General features: G+C 36.2%; 1 protein-coding gene across 1 annotated transcript; it reads left to right on the forward strand.

Annotated features, from left to right (window-relative positions):
- Positions 1 to 1220: 1220 nt before the first annotated feature.
- LOC139773865 (myrosinase 1-like) lies at positions 1221 to 4167 on the forward strand. Its single transcript, XM_071708646.1, has 7 exons — positions 1221 to 1386; positions 1851 to 1984; positions 2066 to 2399; positions 2508 to 2850; positions 2951 to 3101; positions 3607 to 3848; positions 3944 to 4167. The coding sequence occupies exons 1-7, from the start codon at positions 1236 to 1238 to the stop codon at positions 4086 to 4088; spliced, it is 1500 nt and encodes a 499-aa protein (XP_071564747.1). The 5' UTR covers positions 1221 to 1235; the 3' UTR covers positions 4089 to 4167.
- The last annotated feature ends 13690 nt before the right edge of the window (positions 4168 to 17857 follow it).

Raw genomic sequence — 17857 nt, forward strand, 5'->3', positions numbered from 1 at the left:
ACTTTGAATATTGCTGTCAGTTGCGTACGTGATTTTTAAAAAGATTACTATCAAGTTTATCAAGTGTTTCACGGAAAAAAAAGGTTTTGCTGCAACAGCAAATCTATTTGTTAAATATGGGACAACTAACATTTTTTGCTGCGAGAGCTAATTAATTTTGCAATAATAGCAAAACCTTTTGTTGCAATAGCAAAAAGTTTTGCTGAACTTTGCTATTGCAGCAAAAGGTTTGGCAATTATTGCAAAATTAATTAGCTCTCGCAGCAAAAAATGTTAGTTGTCCGTATAGTAGCAAATCCTTTTTTTTCCGTGTTATATTATATAATTTATATGAAATAATTTATCAATTAGATAATATAAGATATGTGTATTTTTCGGATAGCAATCTTAACAGATTAGAGAGAAATCAGCATTTGATTCGGATTATCTAAATGTAATTGAAAGTCTTGTTTCACATCTATATACGAGAAACAAATATAAATGCAAGTTAAACGGAAAATAAAATCGTCATCTATATGCAAGTGTCATAATTTTATAACAAAAAATACATGACGTACTTACATGACATATATTACACATGATTAAAGTGATAATATCTGTGTGTAATTATATATCAAAAAATCATTGTAATTTATGTACATTGCAATATACATATAAGAAACACTTCGCTATCTTATCTCGTAATCGAGATCTGAAAAGCACATGTACATACATACGTGTGACATTAAGTGGAAATCACCTAAAGACAAAAACATAACGCATTAAGAAGAATAGTTTACTCGCTTATACAGCTAACTGAACTCCGACGGCGCAATATGGTGACTGCAGTCAAAGAGAAATACATAGAGCACTAGAATGCAAAAACTCGACAAAGTCATGTAATGCGCACTCTCTAAATCTAAATCAGTAAAAAGTCACTGACATGGCATACTTTACATTTACATTTACATTTACACTGATATCAGTGAATAATCACTGAATGCATCAGTGACTATTCACCGATATCAGTCTATAGTATGCTACTTCAGTGACTTTTTACTGATTCAGATTTAGAAAGCAAATATTAATCGCAAACACAATCGTGTAGACGTTTGTGTGTAAAAATTGAGACATTATATACGATATGTAGGAAGTGCAAATTAAGGATGTTTATCTTTAGAAGAGTATATACAGAGGTCAGTGTGCATGACTGATAATACACAATTGCCGAGATACTATGCTCAGTCGTCTTTGCAATGGCGAGCTATTCGTATCTCGGAGTCGCTTTCAGCTTTATTTTTGTTGTCACGCATAGTTATGCTGACGACACATTATCTTTTCCTAAAGATTTTCTATTTGGCACTGCTTCATCCGCTTATCAAATAGAAGGAGCTTGGAATGAAGGCGGTACGTAACGAATTTCTATCCAACGCTCAATGTCACTTAATTACACAGGCACACAAAAAAAACTGTCTTGGCCGAGACACTACACTAGTGTATTTCCATGTACTTTTTCCCGCTGAATCCGAATCCGAAGTCAGAATTGTCAGATTGGCTAAAATTTATGAGATAACCACAAAAAAATGCTCAAAAACACGAATTAAAGGAAAAAAAATTGTTTTTTTGTGGTTATCTCATAAATTTTAGCCAATCTGACAATTCTGACTTCGGATTCGGATTCAGCGGGAAAAAGTACATGGGAAAACACTAGTGTAGTGTCTCGGCCAAGACACTTTTTTTTTGTGTGCCTGTGTTATTGAAGCATTAAGAGATGTTAGTATCTTAGGTATAAACAAGATTTATGGAATATTATATAGGCGTTTTCGTCAATTTTATAAGTAATTTATTATGGTGTGCTTAAATTCAAAAAGGTAAGGGCGAGAATGTTTGGGACCAATTTGTACACGAACATCCAAATTTAATACGTGATGGTAGCAATGGCGATGTAGCTTGCGATTCCTACCACAAATATAAAGAAGATGTACAGTTATTAAAGAACATGGGGGTACATTTTGCCTGACTATATTTTATTAAAAGCGACGATATAACGATGTGGAATACTCGACATCAAAATATAATATTTTAGGTTGACTTTTACCGGTTTTCTCTCAGTTGGTCACGTATCTTACCAACTGGTTACGCTAATGTGATCAATCAAGAGGGACTCAATTATTATAAAAATCTTATTAATGAATTATTAGCAAATGGCATTAAACCATTTGTTACTTTGTATCATTGGGATCACCCAGTCATCTTTGAAAACATGGGTGGATGGACCAATGAAATGATGGTTGAATGGATATCTGATTATGCAAGAGTCGTTTTCAAAGAACTCGGCCCCAAAGTTAAATATTTCATGACTATCAATGAACCTGCCGTCATTTGCAATGAGATGTATTTCGATGGCACAAAAGCACCAGGTATCAATTCTTCATACCTATAATATTCGTTATCTAGCGAGAAACGTATAACTAATTAATATTTTTCTAGCGACATTAAATATCTCTAAAAATGGAACATGCTTTTAGGAAAGAAATTAGGTTATCCTGGCAAATATTTGTGCATGCATAATATTTTGAAGGCGCATGCCAAGATTTATCATATCTACGACAAAGAATTTCGAAAACAACAGAAAGGTCAAATTGGCATAGTTCCCTCTTGCTCAGGCGCAATTCCCAAAAATCCTTTTGATACTACAGCAGTAGACGTACAGTTCCAATTTGATTGCGGGTGGGTAGCCCATACAATTTTTTCAAAGACTGGTGATTATCCAGCGATCATGAGAAACCACATAGCTGAAAACAGTAAACTGGATGGTTTTCCGAGATCTATTTTGCCAGTATTTTCGTCAGAATGGGTGCAATATATTAAGTAAGAAATATAGCAAAAATATACAATAATTAATACCGTTACTAATTAACTACAGACTGATATTATCTCCCGGTTCTTATTATTTTTTCCGTTTTTTAAGAGGTACATCGGACTTCTTTGCATTGAATCATTACACTTCGAGACTTGTGGAAACAGTGCCACGATCAAAAGGACAAGCGTGGTACGATTATTCCGGCGTGAAAACGAGCATAGATCCATCATGGCCAAAAAGCGCTTCGGATTGGCTCAGAGTTAGTTAGCAGTAGAAGATTACATATGTATCAAACTATCAATCAATTTTCGCGCGCTTGAAACTTGTTTGTGTAAAACTTGCTAGGATTTAACCCCGATAGCACATCAGGCACAATTAAGTCGTACAGATGGTTTAACTTATTATGAATAATTTATTCTGTGAATTATTCATAGCTTGTAGTCAACGCCATAAATTGGAAATCAGAATCGAGTGTATTTCAGAAAATATATGCATATTCCGACAATTCGGCCGATTCGAATAATAACTAGTGAAATTATGACCGATTATGGAGAAACTAGTAATTGACTATTGCTATTAAATGATGTAGTGTTACGAAGTAACGAATATGTTGCCCCACTGTAAATTAAGTTAAATATGTCGAATATCATCTTTCTTAATACAATAAAATTACATAAATTAAAATAATTTTTTTATTAAAAATAAAATACCGACGCGAATAAAATATTTGTATTTATACGCAATAAGTTTTATAAATATTTTAGGTTATTCCCGCTGGATTTCGAGAGATTATCAAGAAGATTGCGAGTGAATATGATAACCCACCTATCTTTATTACAGAGAATGGATTTTCTGACAGATGTTGTACTTTTGATTATTTAAGAATATCCTACTTACATTCTTATATGAAGGCAATGTTAACTGCCATTCGAGAAAGTGGATGTAATGTGAAAGGATATGCTGCTTGGAGTTTGTTAGATAATTTTGAATGGAACAAGGGTTATACGTGAGTTATTATTTGTTACATTTTTATGAACTTCCTGTAAAATATGTATATATATATATATATATATATTTATTTATAAAATTATGTTCTGACAGAGAACGATTCGGCTTGGTACACGTCAACTTCACTGATCCAAATCGAACAAGAACTCCAAAATGGTCAATGAACTGGTATAAACATGTGATTGAGACTAAAAAACTTTTTATTGATGAGCTTCCAATCACAGCAAATATTGTTTAAACTGCATGTCCAAACAGACATTGTTGAATAATAATGTAAAAAAAATTGCTTAAATAAATATTCCGCTAAGTGTCTGAAATATTTTTGGATTCATTATTTATACGTTATAATAATATATATTTCTGTGTCTATCTCTGAAAAGAGAAGCCGCCAATATTATTAAGATGCTGTAAAAACTACTATGTCTAATATATATATAGACATCTTCCTTTATATATATAGATTATGCAAAATGGATTTGCATACTACTATAAGATGACTAAATATATGGATAAACGATAGAACTATGAACTACAATGTATGAACGATAGAAATGTCACAATTAATATTATTTTTTGTAATATACGTGTAGAATATATTCCGATCTACGATCAGTCGGATTGCAAAAAGCATCAGAGAGCAACCGTAGCAATCGCGATTCAAGAAATAAACAAAGTACAGGTTTTCAAAGAGGAGTAATCGCATACCATTACTCTCGGAAAATATCTTTCACCATGTTCAAAGCGAAAACCTTGGCAAAGTAACGAGTGCGCTTTCAGTGGAACGAAGTAACTCATTATGGCATACAGTTTATTATTTTTATTCCTACTAACCTTCTCAATGTAGTGAACTCTTTCCGAACGGTTATTCTTGCGATAAGTATAGTACTTTACATTAATATCGTCACTTTACGTCATATTGTTATTGATTGAAAACATTTATTGTCGAGATCCTAGTTAATAAACTGTCAAGTTTGAATTTTAATCACTTAATTTAATTTCTTAAATTTAAATTTTAATTAGTTAAATAAATTTATAAATTTTTAATCTCGTATAGATTAATAGATTTTTAACCTTATCATATATAGTAAATTAGTTCAAATATGCTATTAGCGAAGGAATAGATTAAAAGATCAAAATTTTATTACTTATTAATGTAGTGAAATGTATTCGTCATATAATACAATATTAAGACAAATGTTATTATCGTTCCCGTAAATAAGATAGATGTAAGTTCTTATTTCCTTCACATTTTTGAATATTACAAAAAAAAGAACTTTCATGTAAATCTCATGATTGACATGTTAAATTTTAAATATTTAATACAATTTTCTTTTCAATATGCTGTGAGTGCACAATAAAGTTAAAAAACCACGGATATATATTCAACTAAGGATCATAAAATAGTAGTAACTGCGTTTTGAAAAAGAAATGAGACGATATGAAATCTCTCGAAATCTTGTTAGATGCTTCTCGTTTAACGTAATTGGCTGAATTCTGTTAAACGGTAAACGGCTCTGTCGTACGAAGAGATAACCACATTTCCGCATATTGGACTCCTCCATCTGCGCGAAACCAGTGAAATCAAAAATATGATTCGCGTATGTAGTTGGATATTCTTCGTTGTTACAGTTTGCCAAACTTGTGAAGCTATAGGTACATTCCAGACTTTCAGAAATTGTACAATTAAATAAATATTGTCAGTTACAGGAAATGATGCTCATCATGTGTTTACATTACATAATTTTATGGAATCATTTTATCAAGCGCCAATTAGATAATATAAAATACTTTTCTGATAACCTTAACAATCGTAACAGATTAAATCAGCATTTTTTTCGGATTATCTGAATGCAAGTGAAAGTTATATAAGAACATATTGCATCCAAAATTTGAACGTAACTGTCGACGCAAGTTAAACATATAATCGACCAAATATTCTTATTTTTAAACGTTTAAAAAATATAGAATTTACGATAAAAAAAAATTTTAATTATAGTCGCAAATATCGATATATTACGTTCCCAACTTTGAATAATGCTGTCAGTTGCATACGTGATTTTTAAAAAGATTACTATCAAGCTTATCAAGTGGTTACATTATATAATTTATGGAATAATTTTATCAATTAGATAATATAAGATATATATATTTTTCGGATAACAATCATAACAGATTAGAGAGAGAGGATTTTATTCAAATTATCTGAATGTAATTGAAAGTCTTATATATCGTTTCACATTATCTATATACAAGAGACAAATATAAATGCAAGTTAAATGGAAAGTAAAATCGTCATCCATATGCAAGTGTCATAATTTTACAAAGAAAAATAGATGTACGTACATAACATGTATTACACATGATTAAAGTGATAATATCTGTGTGTGTAATCATATATCAAACAAAAAATCAATATATATATAAGAAACATTCGCTATCTTATCTCGTAATCGAGATCTAAAAAGCACATGTACATACATACGTGTGACATGTGGAAAAAACCTAAAAACAAAAACATAACGCATTAAGAAGAATAGTTCACTCGCTTATACAGCTAACTGAACTCCGACGGTGCAATATCGTGACTGCAGTCAAAGAGAAATACATAGAGTACCAGAATGCAACTTATAATTCTATCACTTCGCGGTTTACCTTGTCGCAAGAGACTGACACTCTCTAGAGAACTTAGAAACAAGTTAAAATTCATTGTCAAATAAGAGTAGCGTTATAGTTTGCGCACGTTTTATCTCTTTTTCTGTGTCTCTATTTTCTATCGTGTTCTAAGAAAACATTCGAACAGTAAACACTATTTTATCGTGGCTATTTATATCATTATGTCCATCCACTTTTGTCCGTTTCGCCTTTTGCAATATAAATCAATTACCATAGAATATGTTTGCTTAAGTGCTGGTCTACAACCTTGCTTTAAAGGATATTTAAGCTCTAAGCCGTAAGAAATTTACCAATCACAATGGAATGTGAGGAAAATACTCGATTTTGATTGGTCAATTTCTTACGGCTTAGAGCTTAAATACCCTTTAAAGCAAGGTTGTAGACCAGCAAAAATATTTTCTACCACAAATTACTGATGTATTTGCCAATAGAAATATTTCTAAAAGTATTAAGAAATGCAGAAAATAATCTAGCATTTTGTTTGCAACTGTTGATTACGTGAGGAATTATAATATTATAGCGAAATTCAGGATACAGTGACAAACTATATTAAATGACATAATAATTTCCAAGATTTCATGTTCCCCTTTTTCTCGTGACCCAAAATTCTTTATAAAATGTCTAATAGCTTTGCGTTAAATTAAAAGGACAAAGATGTACGTATAGGACGAAGAGTAACACGCTCAGTTTCTGAGGACCGTCCTGTCACATTGAAATATTTTTGTAGCCCACCCCGAAAAGAAATTTACTCGCCCGTAGAAAATACGCATTCTGACAGGTAATCTCCGCGAAACATTCGACTCTGAGGTAAGGTCGGGGTTATATAACCTAAACAGAAAAATACGCTGGGAGCACGAAAACTTCGTTGCTAGGAACAGATAACGTTTCTTCTCTCATTCTTTCTCTTCTTCCAAGCATTCCGATGTTCCCGATAGAGTAAGGCGCACATCAGACGTAGCGTACGATGCGCGGCTTTACGATACTTCGTGAAGAAAGTGGATCAAAGAATTCTGTATGCGTATGCATTTCGGCGTGTTGTACAATCCGGTCGTAAGGCGTGACAGTAATTTGAAAGAATAGATATAACGTAACGTTTGCTCTTTTTTTTTTTAGTATTCTTCGTCTTTCAGTGATAGAAAATCGAACCAAGTGGCGTGCCAAGTAATCCGTGCTTATAAATTCTAATTTTCACTCAGACCGAATATAAAAGTTCTCGACTTTTGCGACTTTTACCGAAAAAATTTTCTCGCAAGTTTCTATTTTCGTTTTTCGCGAACGAAAGAGTCTGCAATAATAACCATACTTGAGCTATGAATCATTTTGTTTCGTGACTGATAGCTCTTTAATTTATATTTTCACGACCGAAGAAGAAGCTTTGCGAATTCTTATTCTTTCGACGAATCCGTTTTTCGTCGTAAGGCAGCGTAGCAAGGCGTAGGAGGAGCTAGAGTCTGATATTCAATTTTAAAAGATATTTTCTCTGGAAATGCGAGACCATCTGTCATATAGAAGTTCTATAACGCAAAATTTCATTTATCTACTCTTACTCCCATTATGATCAATTTGGAGTTATACAGATCCATTGTTTACTCTCATATTACTTACGCTGCCTTTTACTGTCCCATCCATTTGGGGCTTTCTCTTAGATTTATAGGTATCCTTTCAGGAAGAGCAAATATATCCCAGTACGTACATACTCCGAGCTTTGATAACAAGGGTCGAACTTTCGGAAATAGAGCACGGTATTACCGGTCTACGCGGATAACCGATCGATCCTTAAAGATAGCATTAAACATTAAACCGAGCTTTATGCGCCGATTATCCGACATTCGCTAAGTCGAAGTCGCCTTATCGCAGCAACTCCTCTCATAAAGATCCCGGCACATGTATCGCTTTTAAGTCCATATACGTGCCATGCAATTTCTCAGTTTAGAGTCTCTCGGTCGTGCTTACGAATTAATTAGCGTCCGTCTAGAGCGCTAAGTTATTTCTAATACAACGATGTTTATATCTACGAAACTATGGCATATTATATATACATGTAACTCTCAATCGTAAGTTAATCTCAAGTATATCGAAAGTTGGACATCTCGTACGAATAAATGGACGCAATTTGTTCGCGCCGTAAATCTCCATCTAAATACTGAAAACAAGCGCCGAGCAGTACTTTTGGTCCTTTACTCTTTAATTAGATCGTCTGCAAAGTTCCGGTTAAATTCACATTACAGCGCAACGAACGAACGTTCACGGTCGTGGGTAGTAGTCGAGACTAACTTGCATAATTCAGGTCGCCAAGGTAAACGATTACGATGCTACGGCGTCTTCGCAAATTCACCAGCAGCTCGCGTTGTCAAAATATGCTCTGGTATGTTAACAGGAAACTACACAAGTCGAATCGCTTGTGTTTACCTCGGACGTAAATTTCAAATTCATTAATGGCTCTCTTGTTTTTGCCGATCCTGAATGTGTACGCGCATTTTTCGCAACGTTTTTTCTGGGCAGTCTTTTTAAATATACAATCACGATTTGTATATTTTAATAAGTATTGAACATTTTATAAAGCACATACAAAAACTGTTGATAAATTAAAACAGATATTCCTTGCCACGTGTTTAAAATGATTACCTTTAATCATCTCAAACGAGTTTTAGTTCTATAAGCAGTTGATTAATAAAAATCAATAAGACAAATCAATGTATACATTTATTGTTGCGTTAATGTTTTATTACGCCAAATTATTCGAACGTACTCTGAATTGGAAATTACCGTTTGCATAAATTCTTGATATGATATCGTTTGTTTGAAATGGCAGTTATCGAAATTTCGAGATTCGTTGCTTATGAATACCTAGCGTGTATTCACCGCGCTTGTATAACCACAGAGCCAATAATGGCGTCATGAGTTTATTACTTGCATAAATTAAGCGGCTTGGATAATAACCTTCTCGTTATGCCGTCTACAGTTCCTCCGATAACAGCACTTTCGAATACAAAGCGGATATAACTGTGGCCTAACAAACCATGACGCTTCACTGCTGTCCCGACGATTAGCAGATAAACGGACATTAATGTCCGTCTTTGTTCACGGAAGTTTTGACGTTCCCACAATAGTTGGAAACGTCACTTCAGCCAATCTAAGCTAATGGAAATCGCGTATCACGAAGTTATGTTTCACAGAACGATACATTGTACACGAGAGATCTCTCTCATATGAGTATATTGCTACTTTTTGATGGATGGCTGCATCCAGATTGATCCATTACTTGTTATTTGAAAATCTTGATCCGATTTTTTTTTTTGAATTCTGAGTGATTAAATAATGCAGAATTGAAATAACAAGCGAAGCTGCAAGTATAAAATGATAAATCGAGTTAAGACAAACGACAGAACTATTTCAATATCGAAGCATTAATAGCTTCAGAATTATATATAATTCAAAATGAAAACTTTTTAGCATATTGAGCTTCGGAGATTTAAGTATATAACGCAGAAATCATTGCTCATTATTTTTAGGAAATTGAATTTTCGATTAAAATACAATCTTATTTATGAACTTATAATGAACAATCTCAACTAACGAGAATTTCGTTAAGAATATCAATTTCACTGAGTAATCTATCGTTAAAAGGAAACGGTAATTTTGTAATATCTTATGCGATAGATATTACAGAGAGGATTGATTATATTGAACATCGAATAGGGATATTTCCAACGTTATTCATCGATATATTTGACACGTGGTGTCAGACTATTATTGCCCTACGGAAATCGCTCCGCCTGGTGCACTTCGCGTCAAAAGAGAATCTATATAGTATTAGCAGATCCGCGAGTATTAAACGCCTTAATACTAATGCGAATATCATACATGACAAGGCGAACAGAACTGCCGGTGCGGAAGGAGACAGCGATGGGCCGCAGCGCAGCGCGGCACAATAAACTATTCTCTGGGAGGCAAAACACGAGCCCTGGCGCCAGTATAACCGAAGCCCAACGTGCTGCTTCATTATGCGCTGCGACGTGGCAAAGTGCCAAGGCCTTTGATAAAGGGGGTGGCCATGTCGTGCCCGGGCGAGCCCACTCTATATCCCTCCGCCTTTCCGCCCTTTCGCCATAACACGGGGGCGTCGTGCACCCTCTGACGCACGTCTCCCGTCCATCGCTTCTTCCATCTCTTCTTACACGGACAGCGCGACGGCACGTTGTCCTTTTCTATTCGACATATACTGATTACCATTTTCCTTTTTATCCTTCTTTTCATTAATTTTCTCTGAAAATTGCCTGGCGATTTAGTCATTATAAAAACAGTCGAGCGCACCATCAGAGAGTTAAGGCTTTCAAATTATTGCAACCGATATGCGAATAATGCAAGATATCTGATGAATTTATGTTGACCTTTAAAATTATGCATTATATCGCGACGGCTAAATCGCCAGTCTGACCGCAACCTCGATTTGCTCTGTTTTTCGCCTAGTATACGTGTACGAGCATCGGAAGACCTCTGCCGCGGTTAATTACACGATGCTTGCATGCATGATGATCAGCTTCTTAGATTAGCGAGGGGCAACTCCTACACACCGCGGGACGTCAACCATGAATCAGGCGAGCGCCTATGGTGTCTGACACGTTGCGCGTCTCGAGTTCTTCACCCTTAAAGTTACCGGACTAGAAGTCGAAGGCTGTAACTTGTTGCCGGAACTTCGTGAGCGCGGCTACGGCAAGAAAGCTGAATTATACGGAGCTGCGTGTTACGGAACTCGAGCCATGCCGAAGGAAATGAAATAATTATATCTTTCCAAACCGAGTTTCAATTATACAGATAATATCAATACTCTGCCAGCGAGACGTTCCAGAGTTTCTCTCGTTCCATTCAAAGCATTGATACAGCGAGAATAGTAACGGCACAGCCGGTAGACCAAAAGAGATACGGAAAATACTATTTTCTCTGTATATAATTTTAACTTCGCGTAATATTATCCTTCTCGAGAATTTGCTTTCATGAGAAATATGCGCATGCTCGTAGTCTAAAATATTGCTTCTGTTCAAGAAAATTAAGCTGGTTTTAAAAAAACGGACGTGTGCTATATCTGCTGTGAGAACTTAAATTTTGGCAGTCCAATTCTGACAAATGGAATTTTATTTTCGTCGCTGTATACGCAGAGATATTCGTGTTACACGCGTGTTATGCCGGCGAGCTTTGCACATTTCCCATTCGTATTTAAATACTTTCAGCAGGTATGGATAAAGTTGTACGGTGAATGATGCTTACATCCAATTACGGTAACCAGCGTTTTCAATAAAAGCCTTCACGGTACTTTCTGTTTGCGCATTCCGCGCCGGCTAACGAGCCGTTGGTTTGCCACTTAAACTTTTCCATTGTGTGCTTTCTCTCATTTCCCCAGCCGCGAGGAATTTTCGGTATTCGCTGAGAGATCTAGTATAATTGCACAGATTACGCGAGAAGACCGAGCGTACCGGATAACCACCGGATTACACGGCGGCCCGCATGACGCACGAATCAACCAAATCGTGATATTATTCATAAAATTGCTTCCTCGATTTAACAACGCTGGTTCCGGGAGCTGCGGCGTCCCTTGTAAACCGACCAACGGCGTACGGAACATCGACGATCATATTTGGGTACCGGTCTCTACTACTACATCGACGAGGTCACCGCCGACCGCACACTCGATTAATTAATCTAGTCAATCACTTAACAAATATCGTATAAATAAACCAAAATACAGGGGTAAACCGCAATTGCACGAGCGTTTAGCGCAACATAGCGCAACGTAACATATAGAAATATTAATTGCTTCTTATGAAATAACAAAATTTTCATGTTATAACATGTCTTTTCGCATTTACACTAACTCATAAGACTAATAAAATCTACACATTATCTACATCTAATTGATCGAAGGAGGTTGAATTTGAATCGACGAAAACGGCCTTTCAATATTAACATAATATATAAATAAACAAACATCTATGATCTTATTACAGATATCTTCGTTTACGAATTAAAAAAAAAATCGTGACAATGATATGATATAATTGGTTTCATGACTGACTGTATATTAGTAATGAATGCTGAGATATTATTTTCGTGATTTGATTGTTCCTAGGCAACACAATTGAAGGATTTCAAATAATAAACTTAAAAGTGAATTTCACAAGAATAACTAAGAAAGTTGAATCATTAACGAGATGTTATATTATATTACTATACAACTTGATAACTCTTAATTAATGTATTACTTAATATATTCTTTTAAAATACTGCTTATTGCTGTATATACATAATAGCACCAAATTATTGCGCTAACAATTACGATAATAACAAAGAAGAAATAATATTAAAATGAAATTGTTATAAGGTTTTTCTTTGTACAACTCAGTACCTATGCTATATTGCCTCAAACCATTCAATTGCAACATATAGACTGGCGACTTTTATATTGCTATTTTACAAAGGAGTAGTATAAGGGGAGATATATTATTTTCAGTTTCAGAACGACTGAAACGACAGCATCGAATACGGCGAGCAAGTTCATTTCGAGACTTCTACGTGCCGGTATCGAGTTACTCGAGGCGCTTAAGAATGCGACGTTGCTAACAAATGGCGGTTCATCTTACACGGAGCGAACGACATTATTTCGTATCTCGGAGAGTAGATAATTTTATCCGCGACATGCCTGTCCGCTTTCGTCCCTCGTCGCGGAATTAGTCTTTCCCGAATTATGTCTATTCTAAATATTCCTCACGAGAATCAAGTTTTAAAAAGTGCAAAGATTGACAGATGAATGGCATGACATGTAAGTGTAAATGAAATTGTGCAATTAAACACGAAACTGAGAAAGAGACTTTTTCTAATGTAGACGAAAATAGGAATAAAAAGATCGGAAAAAGAATAATAGTAGTATAAATAGGCAGTTTTATATATACCGCAAAGTATAGCACATACTCTCTAAATCTGAATCAGTGAATAGTCACTGATATCAGTTATAAGTATACCACTTTCATGAATCAGTGGTATACTTATAACTGATATCAGTGACTATTCACTGATTCACAGTACTATTCACTGATTCAGATTTAGAGAGTACTTAGATAGAAAAGTATGCGTAGTCAAAACTTCAATAATCTCTCGTGAGTTACAAAAGCGTAATAATTCAACAGAAGTACTAAAGTTCATTATGTCTCTGTGCTTTTCTCTTGCAATCCGTGCATTCGCGCTTAATATTGTTTTCAACCTGACTTTTTCCGAAAACATCAAAGCTTTAAATAGAACAAAAAATGTTTTTTTTTGCTACTGTTAGAAGAGGCGGATGATCCTTCTCGTGATGAAGTAAGAAGATTTCATGCTGCACAAAGAGGAATTTTTCCACGTCCTACCTTCTCGATAGGACCGCCACAAAGGACAGGCCAGAACAGAGGATATCCGACCTCGATATTACAACACTTCGAAAGAGTATATTTATAAGAAGACCCAGTTTTATACGGAATCCTCGATGTTGTTTCGCTAATTTTTATTCCAACCTTTCTTTGTTCTCAGAACTTTACATCCGGAAATTTTAAATGATTGCGCTAAACGACAGTGTACTATGGCATGTCGAAGAGTCGCATAGCTCGGAATTACATAAATTGGATAATGCACAGTAAACTTTTACTGTGTATTAAGCGATAGAAGTTATTTAGCGCGATAAAAAATATCGGAAAAAAATAAAATTTTATATATAACAATATTTTTTCTTTAAACGTGAAAACTTTGATATTTTTCATGCAGTATAGATCGTAAATAAGGGGAAAGAGAAAAGTTGTCGATATCGCGTCGTGAAATGTCCACTAACTCTATTCGGCAAGCATTAAACTAGATTAAAATGATTTTCAACTCGAAGCTATTGATACAACTTTAAGAGTATTAAAATTTAATGTTTTGCATATTTCATTACATTTCTGGTATAGGTATCGATAAAGTTTCCAAACCCATTGCTGCGCGCTCGACCGGAATTTCAGTTGGCCGCTACAGTGACATCGTATGCAAGAGCATTTACACCACTATTATGCACTCACGTTTAGGAATGCTATTTGAAAGTTCGCGGAGGGTAGCCGGCGGTAACGTCGACCGAATTTCAAATGCCGCGAACGTTACGGATGCGAGTCATGCGAACTACCCGAAATTCATAATTACATTTACGTGGTATCATTAACAAAATGATATTTTCACAAGCTCGAATTATTCAGTATATCCGCTGTGATCTACTTTTCATTAAAAAGTACTCTTTTGTGAATCATATACTATATATACCAATAAATTCTAGATTTAGTAAAAACATAAGGTAAATGCAATCACTTATCAAAACTCATTTAATCAATAAGCTTAAAGATGCAATTGATTATATATTTAATTTTAACTGTTACAGGCAAATTATCTAATTCTTTAACGTTTCGAATAACTAATTCCACTTAAAAAAAATTATTAAATATCTAATACAAAATCTAATTTTATAAAATACAAAATTTTGCACAACAAAAAAAATATCATTAATTATTTCATCGTGAGAAGTAAAATTATTAAAATTTTCAGATCCAATTAATTTCTAAATGTTGTGCAAGACTTAATTTGATGTTAGCAAACACCAATAAGCAAAACATTATTCACATATTTTTGCCGATTTATCGTTAATCAACTTCAGTCGAATTTCCGGCAGATCCAAAAGAAAACTAACGCGCGTAGCGCGGAGACTGCAAGAAACGTTAGTTATGCTCTATGTGCGTCGAACCAATTTCAGAGAGATATTTCGATGTAAAGGGGAAGAATAGCACGGGGGAGGGTGAACTAAATTTATATCCCTGCATCCAATTTCTACAACGGTGTATAGTCTGCGGGCCGTAGTAGACTTCGGCTATCGTTGCTTCGTACGCTTCGATGCATGGCATGCGGCGCGAACAGCGGTGCAACTATTGTAGCAGGGGTGCGACGCGACGTCGGCGGTCGTTTTACAAAGCGATATATATCGCTCTCGGGTATACTTTTATTCCGCAAATATTCATAAATCCACGGGAAGAATAAAAGGCCTGCTTATTCCGCTTGCCTTTTGTTGTCGGCGGCACGGCGGCGAGCCGTTGAAAGCAAACGTCGCAGTTAAATGGCTGGACGTAATTTTCCCGTTGTTCTCTTGGTCGGAAGAAACGACATTTTTGCCGATCCCGCGTGCTTTCTCATGTTAACGAGCTTCGAACTCGTTTCGTACTTCGTCCCGTCCGTAACCGCCAACGCGAAACGTAACCCCCCGCTTCTCTCCCGCTGGGAGAGAAGCGCGAGAGAAAGTTCGCGGAAAAGAAAAGCGGTGAAGTTTGTCCCGGGGGAAAACGATGAATACGTATCAAACGTGTGACTCTCGTGGATTAATTTATATTTCATTTAATTGTTGCTTTACCCAATTTTATCACATACACGTTTTCCATTTTGATTTAACGTCAAAAACAAAATCTCTAATTTATTTAAAACAAATTGATGAATATATTATATCACTTTTCATTTAATGCGCGATTTAATTCGATTTAATCGGGAGGCATTTCGCGTTTATAATAAAAAAGAGCATTGTTTGCGATGAAACGTAAAACGATAAGATACTTGCTCGTTTTGCAATATAATTCGTACACGAAATGAAATAGATTTCCCGCGGGATCGTTACAACGTAGCTTCAACCCTCGTGAGTATCGCGTGGCAATCAGTGTGTTAAAAATAGCCCTTATTTTTGGACAATGCTACGTCCATGCTGTTTTTCTGCACAAGCCCCAATTTAATATCGCGTTTCTTCCGCGTGTCATGTGTCGGGTCAACACGCCAAATAAGTTTATTACGTGCTACGTGATTTGCAATTACGTAAGGCAATAAGTATCGTAAATAGGTGTACACATTTAAGAATATTACGCTCACCGATAATGGACAAAATTACACGTGTATAAGATACTTCCGATAATCGAACGCGCTCGTGCCGAAGAACGCCGGCTACTTGTCCAAGTCCTCTCCAACTGCCAGATAATTACCTCGGGGACATTCGAGAAGCGGCTACGTTTACGATAATGCACAATGTAATTCTCATTACACTGCGCCGTTCGCCGGCAGGATCCGAGATACGTGCTCTCGCGGAGGAGAGACGACATTATTGCATCCCGCAGGACCTTCCCCAAAATGGGTCAGGAACGCCCTGTGGCTTGTGCTCAAACGCGATAACAGCCACTTAAGCATTGTTCCCGGTACGATCGAAGGTACCACCCGAATCGTCCACAATCTCGACGGAACGATCTCTCGGGAGACGACCACAGGGCGTTATACATCGATCGATGGTATAGCGAAAAAGTGAATCGAGTGCGCTCTTTGAAGCGACACGCCGGAGAATCGAGTTGAAAGGCTTGTTGCGGTATTATCGAGTTTTAGTAGGACCGGGTTTGCATGAGCGGCGCATGAAAACGAGTCGCTGTGATAACTAAGGGGCTTTCGAGTGCCACGAAAACGTCGAGAGCGAACGCGATCGCGGTTTTTCAATAAAGAGCTCATCGGTTAATAAACCGGGCCGACGACTTTCCCGAGGCTAATCGCAAATTTGCTCATTATAAAACATAAATTCTCGAGACATTTTCAAGCGTGATAAATTGTATAATAGCGTTCACAGAGAAATGACGAAATTACGGCATAACTTTCTTAAAACGTATGTAAATATGGTTTTAGGTAGACATTTGTGATGTATGCACGACGACGGAGCGGACGGAAATGCGGTATCTCTAATGACCTCATTATCACTGCGTGAAAATGGGTTACGTCGCGCCAAGATTTTGTTGCACGCGCATTAAAACATGTATACGACGAGTATCTGATAAGAATCATCTCGACCCTTCGGCGTTAAGTGATAGTGATGACGTCGCGCGTGAGATATAGATAAGCGGTTTAAGAAGTGTTATTGCCCGCGAAACCGAGTTTTGCGAATCTGATAGTAAATATAAGGAAAAAATGACAGGAAATGGAAATGAGTTTCGTCAAGAATACCCGCTGAGAAGATCTAGCGCATAGTTTTTAGCGGTTTCGTAATAGAGGTTGCTACAGAGCGGGTAGACGATGCATATATTTCCATTCAGCCCAGTTACCGTCGCAGAGAACGGACACGGAGGAGGTGAGAGTCGCATTTGTACGTTAAGCCGCATTTGCACGTTGCCAAGCTCTCCCCAAACTACTCCGGACATTGTTTGCCGTTCTGGCGGAGCCGGAATAGGGAGGAACGGAGGATAGATAGAGCTCGAGATACATAGGAGGTACAGCGCGAGCGGGAAACCG

Source organism: Temnothorax nylanderi, unplaced genomic scaffold, assembly GCF_030848795.1.
Source record: "Temnothorax nylanderi isolate EJ_2023f unplaced genomic scaffold, tnyl_v1.0 TNYL_tig0070_pilon, whole genome shotgun sequence".
NCBI lineage: Eukaryota > Metazoa > Arthropoda > Insecta > Hymenoptera > Formicidae > Temnothorax > Temnothorax nylanderi.

Bases quoted from the DNA above. Each gene is read 5' to 3' on its own strand.
- LOC139773865 (XM_071708646.1), top strand. From the start codon at position 1,236: ATGGCGAGCTATTCGTATCTCGGAGTCGCTTTCAGCTTTATTTTTGTT. The intron at 1,387-1,850 runs GTACGTAACGAA...AAATTCAAAAAG, and splicing joins AGGAGCTTGGAATGAAGGCG to GTAAGGGCGAGAATGTTTGG. The intron at 3,102-3,606 runs GTTAGTTAGCAG...TAAATATTTTAG, and splicing joins GCGCTTCGGATTGGCTCAGA to GTTATTCCCGCTGGATTTCG.